This window comes from Ranitomeya variabilis, chromosome 1 (assembly GCF_051348905.1).
Source record: "Ranitomeya variabilis isolate aRanVar5 chromosome 1, aRanVar5.hap1, whole genome shotgun sequence".
NCBI classification, from domain to species: Eukaryota; Metazoa; Chordata; class Amphibia; order Anura; family Dendrobatidae; genus Ranitomeya; species Ranitomeya variabilis.
In genome coordinates, this window is record NC_135232.1 from 95,493,026 (window position 1) to 95,511,139 (window position 18,114).

Below are 18,114 nucleotides of genomic sequence, written 5' to 3' on the forward strand. Positions count from 1 at the left end.
TTTGAAATGTAATTAAGAAATAGCAGTTACCAGGAACAGTGGAGGTCAAGGTAAGGTCTGGAAGACCAAGCAAAATTTCAGTGAGACCTGCTCCTAGGATGGCTAGAGAGGAGAGAGGCAAATCAGAATCCCCGCTTGGCTGCAAAAAACCTTCATAAAGATTTAGCAGACTCTGGAGTTGTTGTACATTGTTCTACTGTTCAGAGACACCTACAGAAATATGGCCTTCATGGAAGAGCCTTCAGAAGAAAGCCTCTCCTTCATCCTCACCATAAAATTGAGGGTAAGAAGAATGCAAAAGAACATCTAAATAAGCCTGATGCATTTTGGAAACAAGTCCTGTGGAAGGATGAGGTTAAAACAGAACTCTTTGAACAATGATCAAAGGTATGTGTGTAGAAAAAAGGGCACAGAATTTCAGGAAAAGAACATTTCTTCAAATATTAAGCATGAGGGTGCATCAATCATGATTTGGGGTTGTGTTGCAGACAATAGCATGGGGAACATTTCACAGGTAGAAGGAAGAATGGATTCAATGAAATTTCAGCAAAGTTGAAAAGATGATGGCTTTTCAACTTTGCCAAATGTCAAAATCCACAATAGACTACCTCAAAAGGTGCAAGTGGAAGGTTTTACAATGGCCCTCTCAGTCCAAGGAAATCTGTCATCTTTAACTTTAGCCCTTTTAGAGATCATTTCATCTTCAACTTGCTTAACAGTAATTTTGACCAGGGGTGCCCAAACTTTTACATGCCACTATAGTCCTTCCATACAGTATAATGGGCCCTGCATTGCCTTCCATACAGAATAATGGCCCCACATAGTCCTCCACAGGGTATAATAGCCCCATATAGTCATCCACGCAGTATAATGGGCCCCACATAGTCCTCCGCACAGTCTAATGGGCCCCAAGTAATGCTCTATACAGAATAAAGGCCCCATATAGTCCTCCATACAGTATAATGGGCCCTGCTTTGTCTTTCATACAGTATAATGGCCCCACATAGCCCTCCATACAGTATAATGGGCCCCATATAGTCCCCCATACAGAATAATGGGCACCACATAGTCCTCCAAACAGTTCTTGGTTGGCCACTCCCCTCTGGTATATATGCTCACCACTGGCACTTGGGAGTTGCCAGTGATAGTTCTTACTTCCTGGTTTGGAGTTGAAGGAGAAGTTCAGTATTTGGAGTAGGCGGTTGGAGAGTTTTTCACAGGATTTCTGTGTAGAGTTGGTTTGTGTGTTTATCCTTATCATCTCCCATTGGTTTGTGCCTCCTATTCCTCCCGTTTCCCACTCTGTTGTTTTGTGAGTGTATTTATATGATTGTGGTTTTCTTTTATCCCTGTTTGTTAACCCCTGTCTGTTTGGATACTGTTTTCCAATACACTTTGGCCTCACATCTTTCTGGGTGGGGAAAGGAACAGATAAGGGTTAAGATAAGAGCATAGCAAGGTACGAGACCCTGGCATCTCCACCATCAAGGTCAGCCTAGGGTACCTCTAATTTGAGGGATCGGGTAGGTGCTCACAGTCCCTTATCACTATGTGACATAGCATTTGTTAAAACTTGAAGAGGGAGAAAAAAATGCTAAAAAAAACCCTGAACATATGAAGTGGTTTTAGAATATGAGGAATGAGTAGATAGAGTGTTTCAAACATTTTTTTGAAGTAGACCAACTCTAAAACACTAATTAAAAGACTGTGAACATACCCTAATAATTGGAATGACCCATGCTCCTGTGTGTCCATCACATGACTAGGACAGGTGTTTTTCATAGACATTTTCACTGTCCTAAAACAACAGAAATGTACTTCGGTCCCCTACTGAAGTAAAATTTCTGGCAGTGGCTTATGCCAGTTGAAAGATGTTGATGTGCATAATTCATTGAGTGGCAGACGTCTCTTGATGAATTTGACACATCCGAGTTCAGTGGTCGGAGTACAGACTGCAATGCACGGAACAGCTGTAGGTCTCCTTAGACAAACTCAAAAGCCTCATATATGCCTATGAGACTTGAGTTTGGGTCTCCATAGTTGGCCCATTGAACAAGGATGTGTGAATCCGGCCTGAAAGGAATTTTGCTCTTGTCCGTGGTCTTTGTCTGATTTTGCTGCTCAGCCCCATTCAAGAAGAGTTGAAAGGCTCCAATACAAAACAAATGGGTCTGAGAGGATCGATTTTTGGAAGGAAGAGGCCATGTGTGTTTTTAACCACTTTAACAACAAGTTAGAATAGAAACTCACAGCTGTTGTACTTGTGGATCCTGCATTAGGCCAGCTGCCTAGGAGATATGAGAAATGAGAAGGTTTGTTAATGACATAGTTACTGATGAGGATCATGAAAACTGTTGGGCCGAGATCTGGTGCCAGTTTGAAAGTTTTTTTTTGTAATCTAACATCAGAAAAAGAGCAAGAGCTAAAGGGAAGATGTCAACTGTGCCAGCAGTGCGCCAGGAGTGAACAAGGGTGAATAACAGGGCAGATTTGGTGCCTATGAGAGGAGGTGTGCGCACATCCTGCAGTGCCGAGTGGAGCCAACTACGGCCTGATAGGCTGAAGTAAAGGAGTGTCTCACCATGCTCACAAATGCTGGGTTATTCATCAGACTGGCCATGTCAAATCCTGATCCTGCACTCGTCTACAAATGGAAAATGGAATTTATCAAAGGCTGACAAAAAGTAAAATACAACTGGACGCAACTTTACCTCATACCATAGTTATCAGAAATCACAACAGATTCATGAATGGGCAGCGCTCCCACGAAATCTGCGCTTAACAGTTGAAGCAAAGTGGACGTGACTTTATAAAAACTCATGCATATTGTGTGTGTAAAGATGCTGTGAACTGTGAATTTGTGGGTCTGCCTTATGCCACGTGAACTTATATTGGGACCCTGGAAAAACACATGTAAAATTGCACTTATGTTATTAATTGTGAAACCGCAGCATTTTTGCACTAAAAATATGCAATAGAATAACTGCATCAAATACAAACCAAAATTGCATAAAAAAAGGGAAATGCATGAAAAAGAAGCAAAATTAAACAGAACAGATTACTATTGTGTATTTTAATACAGACATATCAGAAAATTACATACAATGGGAACATTGGCTAAAGCCAACCACTAGAAGAATAGAAAATGATGTGGAGAAAAAAAAACAGCGTTTCCTAAAACCAACAAATATCAGTAACTGGTAACAGGCCGACTTACAGGACTGGGAACTTGTCGGAGTTTTAGTTCTGCAATCTTTAAATAGGACTTGTAGGACTCGTTTTCAGGATCAAGATCCAAGGCCTTGTGGTAGCTGCTGATTGCCTCTTTATATTTATTCATTGCCGCCAGGGCTCGACTACAGAAGGAGATAGCAGTAGATCATAATTATATTCTACACAGAAAGCATTGATGCATTATGGCCTAACTGGATTGTGGTAAGAGGAGATGAAGACAGAGGGTATATCTGCACCACACTGTACAAACAACCCTTCATTGACTGCTTATAAATGATGACATATAAGTATGGGGCTGTCATATACAGTACAGACCAAAAGTTTGGACACACTTCATTTAAATACTTTTCTGTATTTTCATGACTATGAAAATTGTTCATTCATACTGAAGGCATCAAAACTATGAATTAACACATGTGGAATTATATACTTAACAAAAAAGTGTGAAACAACTGAAAATGTGTCTTATATTCTAGGTTCTTCAAAGACTGCTTAGCACACTCTTGGCATTCTCTTGATGAGCGTCAAGAGGTAGTCACCGGGAATGGTCTTCCAACAATCTTGAAGGAGTTCCCAGAGATGCTTAGCACTTGTTGGCCCTTTTGCCTTCACTATGTGGTCCAGCTCACCCCAAGCCATCTTGATTGGGTTCAGGTCTGGTGACTGTGGAGGTCAGGTCATATGGCGTAGAACCCCATCACTCTCCATCTTGGTCAAATAGCCCTTACACAGCCTGGAGGTTGAAAAATAAATGATGGTGCAACTAAACGCAAACCGAATGGAAAAGCATGCCGCTGCAAGATGCTGTGGTAGCCATGCTGGTTCAGTATGCCTTCAATTTTGAATCCCCAACAGTGTCACCAGCAAAGCACCCCCACACCATCACACCTCCTCCTCCATGCTTCACGGTGGGAACCAGGCATGTAGAGTCCATCCGTTCACCTTTTCTACATCGCACAAAGACACGGTGGTTGGAACCAAAGTTCTCAAATTTGGACTCATCAGACCAAAGCACAGATTTCCACTGGTCTAATGTCCATTCCTTGTGTTCTTTAGCCCAAACAAGTCTCTTCTGCTTGTTTCCTGTCCTTAGCAGTGGTTTCCTAGCAGCTATTTTACCATGAAGGCCTGCTGCACAAAGTCTCCTCTTAACAGTTGTTGTAGAGATGTGTCTGCTGCTAGAACTCTGTGTGGCATTGACCTGGTCTCTAATCTGCACTGCTGTTAACCTGCGATTTCTGAGGCTGGTGACTCGGATAAACTTATCTTCAGAATCAGAGGTGACTCTTGGTCTTCCTTTCCTGGGGTGGTCCTCATGTGAGGCAGTTTCTTTGCAGCGCTTGATGGTTTTTACAACTGAACTTGGGGACACTTTCAAAGTTTTCCCAATTTTTCAGACTGACTGACCTTCATTTCTTAAAGTAATGATGGCCACTCATTTTTTTTTTACTTAGAATTTGTATTATGGCAAGAAAAAAGCAGCTAACAGTCTATTCAGTAGGACTATCAGCTGTGTTTCCACCAGACTTCTGCACAACACAACTGATGGTCCCAACCCCATTTATAAGGCAAGAAATCCCACTTATTAAACCTGACAGGGCACACCTGTGAAGTGAAAACCATTCCCGGTGACTACCTCTTGAAGCTCATCAAGAGAATGCCAAGAGTGTGCAAAGCAGTCATCAAAGCAAAACGTGGCTACTTTGAAGAACCTAGAATATAAGACATATTTTCAGTTGTTTCACACTTTATAGTTAAGTATATAATTCCACATGTGTTAATTCATAGTTAGAAAATCTTTAAATGAGAAGGTGTATCCAAACTTTTGGTCTGTACTGTATGTGCTTTAACATGGATTTTGAAACATTTTTGTATACTGATAGGCAGCAGCAGTGACATGCTCCTATGACGTGATAGACACAGCAAAAAGGGTGGAACAGGGCAGCATCAGTGTGGGAGCAGCAAGAAATCAATGAGGGTACTAATGTTACTATAAAACAAAACCAAATAAATTAGCGGGAATATAAGTTGGTGTATGTGCAATGTGTTTACACCAAGGCCTATTTTACAGAGAAAAAAAAAGAAGAAAAGAACAAAATGAGCATATACCCAGTAGTAAGTAAATAGTAATAGTACATGTAAATAACATAGGGTACTTGGTTAACACTATTTTGATTAAAAAAGCATAAAAGCCAGCCCACCCCGACAAGATGTATCCAGTCGGGGACGGTCCTAACCTATCTCTAGTATTAAAACCTCACCTTGTGTCAGAAGGACAGGGGCCCAACTTTTCAGCCACCTGGCCATGGGAAGCTATGTAGCTTAAATGCTTAGCTCAAAAAGTGGGGAGTCAGGTCCTAGTTTGTAGAGTACAAGAAACTACAGCAAAACCAAAAGAAATGAGCCGGAGTGATTCTATTAGTGATTCTAATGGAATATGAATTGCCCAATGAAATGACTGCATTGACTGTCTATAAAAAAAAATCCTTGAAAAAGATACAGGTCAAAGCACAGAGCTGTGAATAAGTGATTTCTTACCCCATTCTCCCATAGGCTTTGCTGTATTTAGTATCAATATATATCGCTTTCTCACAGTCCGATATTGCATCACTGTGACGGCCCAACTGACTGTGTGCGGCAGCCCTAAAAATGAATAAATGGGTTAACGTGACAAATAGATGACCTCCGAACAATGATGATGAGTCTTGTTAGTCTCTGGGCTATATGGAGACTTTTCTGTAACAGACATAGCGCTGCAACAGATTGCAGTATGGTAATTCTACTCTGCAAAGAAAGGAAATAAATATGGTCACTTTAATATCCTCAGGTTATCGTGAGCAGGACATGCAGGTAGCAAGATGTCCATCTGGTTTGGATTTGTTTTGACGTTTGCAGCAATGATACTTTCCTTATGTTGCTATGTAGCATTGCCATACTGCCAACTTTGGATGCATATCGTCTGTTGTAGCCAAAGTTACTGATTTGCCCTAGTTTTATGATAATTGTTCTTGTTAGGGGTGTTTTCATTAAGTGGACAAATCATCAGTGCACTCGCTGAATTGTGTGCTTCTACGTATGAGTGTGCAAATGGATAACGAGGCCACATGCACATACAGTGCCTTGCGAAAGTATTCGGCCCCCTGGAACTTTTCAACCTTTTCCCACATATCATCCTTCAAACATAAAGATACCAAAAGTAAATTTTTGGTGAAGAATCAACAAGTGGAACACAATTGTGAAGTTGAACGAAATTTATTGGTTATTTTACATTTTTTTTAAAATTCAAAAACTGAAAAGTGGGGCGTGCAATATTATTCGGCCCCTTTAACTTAATACTTTGTTGCGCCACCTTTTGCTGCAATTAGAGCTGCAAGTCGCTTGGGGTATGTCTCTATCAGTTTTGTACATCGAGAGACTGAAATTCTTTGCCCATTCTTCCTTGGCAAACAGCTCGAGCTCAGTGAGGTTTGATGGAGATCGTTTGTGAACAGCAGTTTTCAGCTCTTTCCACAGATTCTCAATTGGATTGAGGTCTGGACTTTGACTTGGCCATTCTAACACCTGGATAAGTTTATTTGTGAACCATTCCATTGTAGATTTTGCTTTATGTTTGGGATCATTGTCTTGTTGGAAAACAAATCTCCGTCCCAGTCTCAGGTCTTTTGCAGACTCCAACAGGTTTTCTTCAAGAATGGTCCTGTATTTGGCTCCATCCATCTTCCCATCAATTTTAACCATCTTCCCTGTCCCTGCTGAAGAAAAGCATGCCCAAACCATGATGCTGCCACCACCATGTTTGACAGTGGGGAAGGTGTGTTCAGGGTGATGAGCTGTGTTGCCTTTACGCCAAACATATCGTTTGGCATTGTTGCCAAAAAGTTTGATTTTGGTTTCATCTGACCAGAGCACCTTCTTCCACATGTTTGGTGTGTCTCCCAGGTGGCTTGTTGTTTATGGATATCTTTGAGAAATGGCTTTCTTCTTGCCACTCTTCCATAAAGGCCAGATTTGTGCAGTGTGCGACTGATTGTTGTCCTATGAACAGACTGTCCCACCTCTGCTGTAGATCTCTGCAGTTCATCCAGAGTGATCATGGGCCTCTTGGCTGCATCTCTGATCAGTCTTCTCCTTATTTGAGATGAAAGTTTAGAGGGACGGCCGGGTGTTCATAAATTTGCAGTGGTATGATACTCCTTCCATTTCAATATGATCGCTTGCACAGTGCTCCTTGGGATGTTTAAAGTTTTGAAAATAATTTTGTATCCAAATCCGGCTTTAAACTTCTCCACAACAGTATCACGGACCTGCCTGTTGTGTTCCTTGGTCTTCATGATGCTCTCTGTGCTTCAAAAAGAAACCTGAGGCTATCACAGAGCAGGCACATTTATACAGAGACTTGATTGCACACAGGTGGATTATATTTATCATCATTAGGCATTTAGGACAACATTGGACCATTCAGAGATCCACAATGAACTTCTGGAGCGAGTTTGCTGCACTGAAAGTAAAGGGCCGAATAATATTGCATGCCCCACTTTTCAGTTTTTGATTTTTCACAAAAATGTAAAATAAACAATAAATTTTGTTCAACTTCACAATTGTGTTCCACTTGTTGTTGATTCTTCACCTAAAATTTACATTTGGTATTTTTATGTTGGAAGCATGATATGTGGGAAAAGGTTGAAAAGTTCCAGGGGGCCGAATACTTTTGCAAGGCACTGTATAACATAACTGCTTCCTTTTGATGTGCAGAGTGAGGTTGGTTTCACATTTCTGTAAATTACGTTTATGTATGAGTACGAACCACGATGTCCAGGCTGGACACAGGTCTCCTGACCTGAACTTAGCAACCAGATATATCCCTATGAGCCTGCTGAGTTTGGGAGACGAGACCTGTGGACAATCCAGATATCGCGGTCCATACTTGGCCTGTGAATATTGCACCTGTGAAACCAGCAGGATCAGACTGACCCAGCGGGATACCAGTGCATTTTCCGGTGGGCTCCGGGTACTTGTCAGATTCTCGAGCAGGACGTAGAGGGGGCCAATGGTTTCAACTGAATGTGCATCTGTTGAAAAGTATTGCCCCACCCCAATAGGCAACAAGACCGTCAGGCAACACATGACAGTGACGTTGCAGGCGGCTCATGACATTGACGTTATCAGCATATGACATCACTGTCATGCGCTGCCTGCGACAGGAGCACTCAAGTCACCACTGGCCTATGCTAGGTTGGTGTCCATTTTACCATGAATGGGCTGGATTTGCAAGCAAAGGCCGCCATGCAGCACGGGAGCGCAGGCAGGTAAGAGATATATTTTTTTTCTTCTGTGGATGCGGCATGATGCTGAGGCCAGGCCAGGGACCAGAATGAGGAACATACATTATTAGTTTACGGTGGCATGTTGGGGACCTATTTACTGTATTGGGCAATTAGGGGATATTATTACTACTGCAATATAGTTTACTTTTTAGGAGACTATTTTCAATTGGAGGGAACACAAGGGAGGTCCTTTTACTATGCAGGGAGGCACTATGTCACTTTTTTCTTCATCTGGCATAGTGTAGAAATCGGGGAAAAAGTGGGGAATGTGCTTTAAAAGAGATCAGCTATAAATTACTGTGTTATTCTCTGCAAAGACAAGTCCCGACAGGAAGAAGTGATAGTGGACTGTGCCAGATGAAGGACTAGGTGAGTCACTCTATCACATGTACACGCACACTTTACACTATATACAGAGCTCCTGTGTATTATGTCACTGTTGATCACTGTGCTACCTGTACACTATTTACAGAGCTCCTGTGATCACTGCATTACTTGTACACTATATACAGAGCTCCTGTGTATAATGTCATGAGTGATCACTTTATTACCTGTACACTATACACTATATACAGAGCTCCTGTGATCACTGCATTTCCTGTACACTATATACAGACCTCCTGTGTATAATGTCACTGGTGATCTCTGTACACTAATACTGTATACTGACCTCCTGTGTATAATGTCACTGGTGATCCCTGTAATACCTGTACACTGACACTATATACAGAGCTCCTGTGTATAATGTCACTGGTGATCCCTGTAATACCTGTACACTGACATTATATACAGAGCTCCTGTGTTTAATGCCACTGGTGATTACTATATTACCTGTAAACTGACACTATATACAGAGCTCCTGTGTATAATGTCACTTGTGATCCCTGTAATACCTGTACGCTGAAACTACTGTACATACAGAGCTCCTGTGTATATTGTCACTGGTGATCCCTGTATTACCTGTACACTGACACTATATACAGAGCTTCTGTGTATAATGTCACTGGTGGTAATAACAGTGTTTTTAGTATTGTGGTTTTTAGTTATAATCAGTATTGTAGTATTTGGTCACTGGCAGTAATATGTGGTCTAATAACGATGTGGGGGTATTACTCCTCTGTATGTAGCATTATTCAGTTACTATGTCGTCATAGTGTGGCAGTATTTATTCCTTGTATGTGCTATTATGATAACTTGTTTTAACCAAAGATGCCCTTTAATGTAAACTACTGTCATTGTACACCCCAGTTATGGGGTGCGCACAATAGATGTGCAGGAGCTGCCTGTGGTTTACAATCGATGCTCTATTATAACGGTGATAACGGCTTACAGATTTTTGCATATAGCTGTAGGGTGGGCCTCTTGACTCAATTTCCCCTGTGGGCCCCAGACTCTCCAGTCTGACCCTGGAAACTGGCCTCATACATGCAAGCAAATAAGTACAGAAATCTTCAGAATTAAAATAAAAAGTTGTTATTTTTTATTAAACAGCATTTGCCACATTAGTAATGAATAAGTAGGCACCTGGGGAATTATAAACTTAAAAGTGGCACACAGTGGGCTTCCAAAATGTATTTGCATGGAATATGGCTAACAACCATATCTCAGAGTTACATGTGGCTCTCAGTGTAAGAAAGGTTGGGGACTCCTGCACTAAATCAAGATCGGTGGAGGTCCCTAGGCAAACCTTTTTATGGGTCCCAGCTACAGTAATGTAAAAGATTACTACCTGTTGCAGTAATACACAGCATTGTTCGGATCTAGTTCTACAGCCTGTGAGTAACAATCCAATGCAGCCTCATAGTTCTGTTCCTTCATATAATTATTTCCTGAAATTAAAAAAATTCACATTTTTAATAAAATTGCAAAAATATATTTTTTTATTTAATTGACGCTACTCACCAAAAAGGGCAACAAAATGACATAAACAGTCAAGAATTGAAAGAAACAATAATTATGCGGAAACCAAATATACTATACTATGGCCAAATCTAATGTCTGTGCAAAAATTAGATTGTACAATACTCTTAGAAATATCTGCCAATCCTTCCAATTAAGATGTTTGGAGATTTGGTGTATGATTGTGTCACACCTTACAGAACGTGATTGGAAAAGAAACAAAAGGTGGCACAAAAAGTGGCACATAGACCATTAGGATAACATGTGGACTTAAAAAAAATGTTTCTCTTCATCCTTTCTCAAAAAGTTTCCACTTAGCAGAAAACAGTGCGTTTCACACTTACAATATTTGAGCTCCGTGGTAATACCACATTGCCCAAGAGTCTCAGTAGAAATGCAGCAAATTTTATCATTCTCATGGCGAAAAAATACCCATGCAAGCCGTGTAAGTTTTTTGCTACTCATGGACAATGCGGTGTTACCATCGAGTCATACCATGGTCATGGACATGTGCAATTAAACAGGAGCCCTTTGTTACCTTTATGGCTCAATTTTTTTTTTAATAAAAGACAGTAAAACATAGAAAACATGACATACTTAAAAAATCAATTGGATTTTTCTATACAGTTAAAAATGAGGAAAGTAGAAGAAAATGAAATGAAGCTTTGTGATATTTTCCAATGACATGGAATGACATGATATGCTGACTTCATGAAGGACCACCGTAGTCCTTTCTTCAGTGAAGGGAGCCTGGGAGAACTGATAAAAGAGCCATTGGCAGTGACAAAACACAGAGCTTCCAAGCACACCCTATTAGGCTACGTTCACATTTGCGTTGTGCGCCGCAGCGTCGGCGACGCAACGCACAACGCAAACAAAAACGCAGCAAAACGCATGCACAACGCTGCGTTTTGCGACGCATGCGTCCTTTTTTTGGTTGATTTTGGACGCAGCAAAAATGCAACTTGCTGCGTCCTCTGCGCCCGGACGCGTGCGCCGCAGTGACGCATGCGTCATAAAACGCAAGTGCAACGCATGTCCATGCGCCCCCATGTTAAATATAGGGGCGCATGACGCATGCGGCGACACTGCGGCGCCCGACGCTGCGGCGCAGACCGCAAATGTGAACGTAGACTTATAAAGACTGAATGACCAACATTTTGACATTTTTTTCCAACTCCACCAAATACTTGTACACTTGGCCCTTGCTTTACTGTACCTCCAACAGAGGGCAGAGGATTCATGATAAAAGTATAAAAAAGAATTTTGTGATTGGTCTTCTGTAATTTACAAGAGATGGATGATTGGTGTAATAAGACAAAAACCTTAGGGCATGTTTCCACGGTCCGGAAGTTCTGCGCTGTGGACGCAGCGGATACCCCGCTCCGCCCAAAGCACCCTCCCTGTTGTATGCACGGTGATCCCGGATGTGTACATTGAACACATGCGGAATCACCACATCATATTCATAGACTGTGGTATTTATCTTGCGGAGAAAGAACGTCTCCGATAGGTAAATAGACATACTGTGGTCTATAAACACGCGCCGCATGTGCGTATATGCAGGTCTACCGCCTGCGTCTATGTACGCATAGTGGAGACGGGATTTCACAAAATCCCCTCCACTATGCTGTAACATATGGACGCTGCGGATTGGACGCTGAGGAAAAACGCCACGTGGAAACATACCCTTATAGTTCATTGGTCCCTGGAGAACTGACTTCTGACTCAGCTTCTCAAGTGGATATCGATGGAATAGTGGTCTTAATCTCTCCCTACTTCAGGAGGAGTCCTTTTGAAACATCAAATCTCAAGGAACAGTCAACTAGGAAAAGAGGTCAAGGGTCTCAGTTTGCTAGATTGGATAAAAATGCCCAATTTGTATACCATCTAAAAAAATACCTAATACTGTATGTGTGTGTGCTTCCAACCCCCAGAGAAGACAGGGTTATTAAATACAGATCTGGTTGAGCTGGGGATGGAGGTCTAATGAAACCATATTTCTTGTAACCCATGTAATTAATTGTTAGAAAAGACAGCACTAATGGTCTATGCTTAAGGTTAAGCCATAATTTTATTTCTTTTTTTCATTCACTTATGTGTATAGGTGGAGAAGATGGCATGACACTCCTCTGAAGACCACTGTTATTTTAATAGTATGCAAAATGTTATTGCATGTTTTATCCTTCGGAGGCTGCAGATCCTGTTAGTCAGGGGTGTAGGGCCAGTCCATAGTTGGGGAAGAGTAATAGGGACCTGTGTGTTAATTCCTGGTTTTGTAGTCAGATGGTAGTGAACCAGAGAAAATATCGGACTCTCAGAGCTGTATCCGGGTGTGTGCTGAAAGATAGCTAATATTGCAAAGAAGTAGCAAGCCTTACAACAGACAAGCAACAGGGACGGTAGAATCACTTCTCAGGAAGGCAAGTTGGGAAACTAATAGAAGAGTCTCAGAGTGCAGGTGGTCTTAGCCAGACCTGGAAATCTAGATTTCCTATTACTTTGTCTTTGGAGTGTGGGAGGAAACCAGAGAACCTGGAGGAAACCTACGCAAACATGGGGAGAACATACAAACTCCTTACAGATGTTGTCCTTGGTGGGATTGAACCCCGGACCCCAGCGCTGCAGTTGTAAGGTCTCTTTCCGGGACTGTGAGGGCAGGATTTATATTTAATCTATCCTGACTTTATTTTAGTTTCTTTCTAAATGTATTTCTTTTCTTCCAAGATGGAGTCCATGATCAGGTAAGGGGTCTCTGGAATGTCTTTGTGTAACGGACTTAGAAAAAACATAGAAAAGCGAGAGAAACAAAACTTAGAGGCTAGTATGTCCCCTAGACCACAAACAGGGTGTTAACTTCGCAAATTAGAAGTATGTATGCTAATGCCTGCAGATATTTAGAGATAAGATGAGCCAATTAATAAAGAGAGATCTGCTTTAATTCTTAATGTATTAGAGTGGCTCTTCCGTGCACGATTTTGGAATTTACAATTTAATTTGGAACAGGCACAATGTCTAAGAGCGTCCCACATTAGGTGGCAACGACAGGGACCAACCATTGTATGATGAACCCACTTCAATATATATAATTTAGTCATTCTGTAGAAAAGAATAACGTCTAGCAGCCTCATGCCTCCTTGGGACTTGGCTTAAATCACATTTCTATAGATTAATGTAAGTTTTGCAATAAAATGAGATTTCAGTTTTTTGGTAAAATGGTCTTGGAAGATGAATGCTAGTACTGGTATTAAGTATAAAATACACGGGAGAACATTGATTTTCATGGAATGGATTATTCTGTTGTCACCTTTAATCAGTTTTCTGCTATTCAGTATTACGTTTACATGAAAATGTTGGGAAGTGGAGGCTTTTGTTAAATCTCACCAGGTCATCTTCACTCAATACTCAATACTTACCTTCATCTTTCAACTGTTCAGCTTTTTCTATGGCAGGTGGTGCTGACAAAGGGGATTCTGCTGGTGTACTATGCTCTTTCTGTTGGGAAAAGACAATATACATATTATTTCTAGACTCAGCAAATGTAACTTACAGATAAGTGCATTCTGTGAAGCAAGATGATGAATCCTAATGTAGGGCAGTGAGTAATAGTGCAAAGATATTCAGATGATTATGATGGCTAGTAAATATTTAGTTCTCATCAGGCCTCAGGAACAAATTAATCCTGTGGGTCATTTAGGGTTTCAAGCTGCACTTTGGTAATGCATATAGCGGAGAATGCCTCCATAATAGAAAAATCGCCTGAGGAATGGAGATGTACAATACTATTGTGACAGATAGAAGCTGGAGTGTCAGAATCATCCAGCAACTACGGGGGTTACAATGGTTATAGCAGACAGGGAGTGGTTAGCGCAGCCCCAGGGGATACTGGGAAAGTTCCTATTGTGTCTAGGACATCCAAGAGGAAGGTGTGTGCTAGAGAGTCTCCTGTCAGACTGAAATCAGACAAGCTGAATAGACCACATACAGCACTTACATTGGTTGATACTCTTTACACTTTTATTTTCAGATGATCAAAGAAATCTCCAAGAGCAAAACCAAAGGCTGTTAGTATTTAGGCATCCTGAGCTAGCAGCCTTTGGTGTTCTTCTTGGAGATTTACTGTTTCTACTTGTCACTGTGACTATATGTGAACAAGGCTCGGGAAAAGCCAAAACATTATATATTGAAAGAGTCACAGTATTCCTGAGTTACAATTATTCCTGTAATATATTTGTGTTTCATTTGGATGAAATATTTTTTGAACAAAAAGTGTAAAGAGTATCAACCAATGAGAGTGCTGTATCTTTAAAAATCAGTATCAAACCTTCTTACAAGCACCTCACGGATAAAAACCAAGTGCTGACCTTTTTCTGTTTAAATATAAGATGTATAGACCAATTCTTCCTGGGAAGTGATTGCGGTAAGCATAGAAACAGTGAGGACAACCAGGAGCATCGTTATTACTTCAAGATAGAAGTGAGAGAGCTACAGAACTGGACTCATCCCTCTCCCCCCACCTCACTGCATGAGCAAGGTACAGTTCTGCTTAGGTTAAGACAACACTATATGTGAAGAGAAGTTATCTGTAAAGAGATATGTTTATCCAAACTGTATTTCTTTTTATAACTATCATCGAGCCGAAAGGGTATGGACCAGTGGACACCCGATGGGCAAGTCCTTCTTCAGTTCGTTTAAAGCTCAAAACCTGTCAATATCTGTGACATAATAAACAATAGAAACAGTATTAAACCTCATAAAAATACTTGATATGTTCACATATCAACTAAAGGGAGGGAAGCTCCTTTACAGTGGGTATCGGAAAAGAACCAACAAACCACCCTCCCTTTCAAATCACCTAATGGTACAGCCGGGATTAACCCCTAAACGAGCCAAATAAGACTAGCAGGCAACTAGGAAATAAAAGAAGGGGGAGGGACAGAACCCACACTGGAAAAAGGGCCATCCTATTTCACCAGTCCAGGACCCCTTCCCTATAAGGATTGTGGTCCACTAACCACTTAAGAAGCATCTAAGGCACCTGACAGCTTTTTTTGCCCCTTAATTACCACTATTACTTACATAAACTAATGTTTCTCATCATGTGTTACGGGTGTGTCAGGTAGGACAAACAGTCATCCTGGATCCAGCTGTAGAAGGTCGTGGCGATTAGATCTACAAGCACCTTCTTGATTTTTGCATCTCTGTTATAGAGTGATATCCTTCTCCCTCTATGACCCAACAGTTACCCTCACCATCTGCTGCTAATTAACACACCTTTGCTGAAGGTTTAAATACCTTCAGTCTCTTCAGCAAGGTGCTGATGTTAGCTCAATTTCCCTATATCTGGTTGGAAGTATTAGCAGTCAGCTAGTGTCTTCTTGGAGTACTCTTGGAGGATTGCTGGTGTGATGTCTTGGTGGTCTTCGCAAGCCAAGTGTATCCCCTCATTTGTCCACCCTCTCTGTATTTAGTAGAGATGGGCGGACACCTGGATGTTCGGGTACGGCGGGTTGGCCACGTTAAAAAAAGATGAATGGAGGGCTCGAACATTCAGTGTTTGCTACGCTGTAATGTGCACGGCAAACACCGCTTCTGATCGGCATCGGCGGTGAAATCATCCCCACCGGTCAGAGAGCTGCACTTCCCACGCTGTCAAATGACAGCATGAGCGCTCAGCTGATGGGACTACTGAGCCCATCATCCGACACCTGCTGCCACTAATAACAGTGAGAACAGGAGCGGCAGATGGGAGTATTCATCAGTCACTCCAGCGATGTAAATAAATAATTTAAAAAACAAAAAATGGCGTGGGTTCCTCTCGATTTTTGTTAACCAGCCAGGCAAAACTCACAGCTGGGGGCTGCAACCCCCAGGCTAGTTATCAAGAATAGAGGGGTCCCCATGCCGTATTTTTTATTTACATCACATTTTTGACAACCAACCTTGCTAAAGCAGACAGCTGGGGGCTGGTATTCTCAGGATGGTAAGAGGCCATGGATATTAGCTCCCCCAGCCTAAAAATAGCAGCCAGCAGCTGCCCAGAAAAGGCACATCTATTAGATGTGCCAATTCTGGCGCTTTGTCTGACTATTCCCTCTTGCCCTGTAGCAGTGGCAAGTGGGGTTAATATTTGTGGGGTTGATGTCACCTTTGTAATGTCAGGTGACATCAAGCCCACGGCTTAGTAATGAAGAGGCGTCTATAAGACACCTATCCATTACTAATCCTATAGTTATATGGTAAATAAAGACACAGCCAGAATAAAGTCCTTTAATTGAAAGAAAGACACAGACTCCTTTAATAATCTTAATTAAACCATACTTACGACATCGCCTAATTCCACCAAAGCCCTCGATCTCCTGTAATAAAACTAAAATAAAAAAACAACAACGACATCTTAGTGCTTACGTGCACTAACAAAAATACTCCGGGTTACATCACAGAGAGCAGCCATCGCCTTGCGACACCTACCTTCCATTGATTACACAGCCATTAGCCTCCTTACAATACTTAAATATGGGGATAGAGGAAATAAGGGGGGGGTGCATGTTAGTCCAGTCTTGTATATATTTCCCATCAAATAATTACATAGGTTTTCAGAAAAAATAGAAGGTCTCATAACAAATATCAAAATGGAGTCCTTATATGGCTGCCCACACTATGTGATCCAACTAACATAACATGGATCATGAGCTTGTTCAAACGATATTTCTCATATCATATCCCTCATTGCTGTTGGCTAAAATAAAAACCCACCTGTGAAGAATAATGGAGATATAATTTCATGCCAATCATTTGTATCCTATTTGGCTTGGAATTATAAAAAAAAACATTTTCCTTTGTCCATCAGGGACTCAGAAGGAAGTCCAATTGTGACACTAGTCACTTCTCACAGCTAAGCCGTGAGTCAGAGTGGTCAGGGAGTCCAAGGTCAGAAGCCAGGAGGGTACGTCATAAACAGAAGGAAGAGAAAAAAGAGTAGTCAGGTAAAGTTCCAAGGTCAGAGTACCGGGAGGATAACGGACCAGAGCTGAAGGGGTTAAACAGGCGAATGGTCAGAACAAAGTCCAAGGTCAGGAAACAGATCAAACATATAGAACTCAAGGCACAGGAGAGCACAAAGCACAAACCTCACAAGATGAATGTACTTCTGGCAATGGTCTGGGAGAAGCTGCTCAGTTAAGTAGGCATGACAATTACCTGGGATAGTGAACACCTGAGACAGTCGACACCTCCCAGTCACAGATAGGCTAGTTGATCTGTCAATAAACACACCGACAGCTCAGCACGCCCCTGAACCAGACTAAATGGTTATGCTGTCAATTAAAGTACTGACAGGTTCAGCACGCCCCTGTACCAGATTGGACCGCCGAGGTGTCAGTAACTGCATCCCAGACACCCTGAGGGGTGGAACCATCACACTAATAATCTCAAAGCCTTAAGGAGAAAGCTGGCATCTAGCTCAGCAGGTGGTCAAGCCTCCAAAGGCTGTGAGTGACAGACCTCACACCTTGAGCCAGCTCAGATCAGGACAAAGGCTTGCTTGCAATATAGAGTCATGCTGATGCTGCCAAAGAACGTTCTAGAAACATAATTCCATAAAGAGTTATGGAGATACTATACACATATGCCGTAGATTGTGTATATTTCTGAGATC

At 41.7% G+C, this 18,114-nt stretch overlaps 1 protein-coding gene across 1 annotated transcript in view; it reads right to left on the minus strand.

Moving 5' to 3' along the window:
- Positions 1-18,114, minus strand: part of SGTB (small glutamine rich tetratricopeptide repeat co-chaperone beta) — a 59,583-nt gene that overhangs the window by 15,308 nt on the left and 26,161 nt on the right. The window contains exons 4-9 of the mRNA XM_077286291.1: positions 13,874-13,952; positions 10,288-10,387; positions 5,773-5,877; positions 3,218-3,356; positions 2,582-2,644; positions 2,251-2,288 (exon numbers count right to left, since the gene is read on the minus strand). Coding sequence (XP_077142406.1) covers positions 2,251-2,288; positions 2,582-2,644; positions 3,218-3,356; positions 5,773-5,877; positions 10,288-10,387; positions 13,874-13,952 — 524 coding nt within the window. The remainder of the gene's footprint in view (positions 1-2,250; positions 2,289-2,581; positions 2,645-3,217; positions 3,357-5,772; positions 5,878-10,287; positions 10,388-13,873; positions 13,953-18,114) is intronic.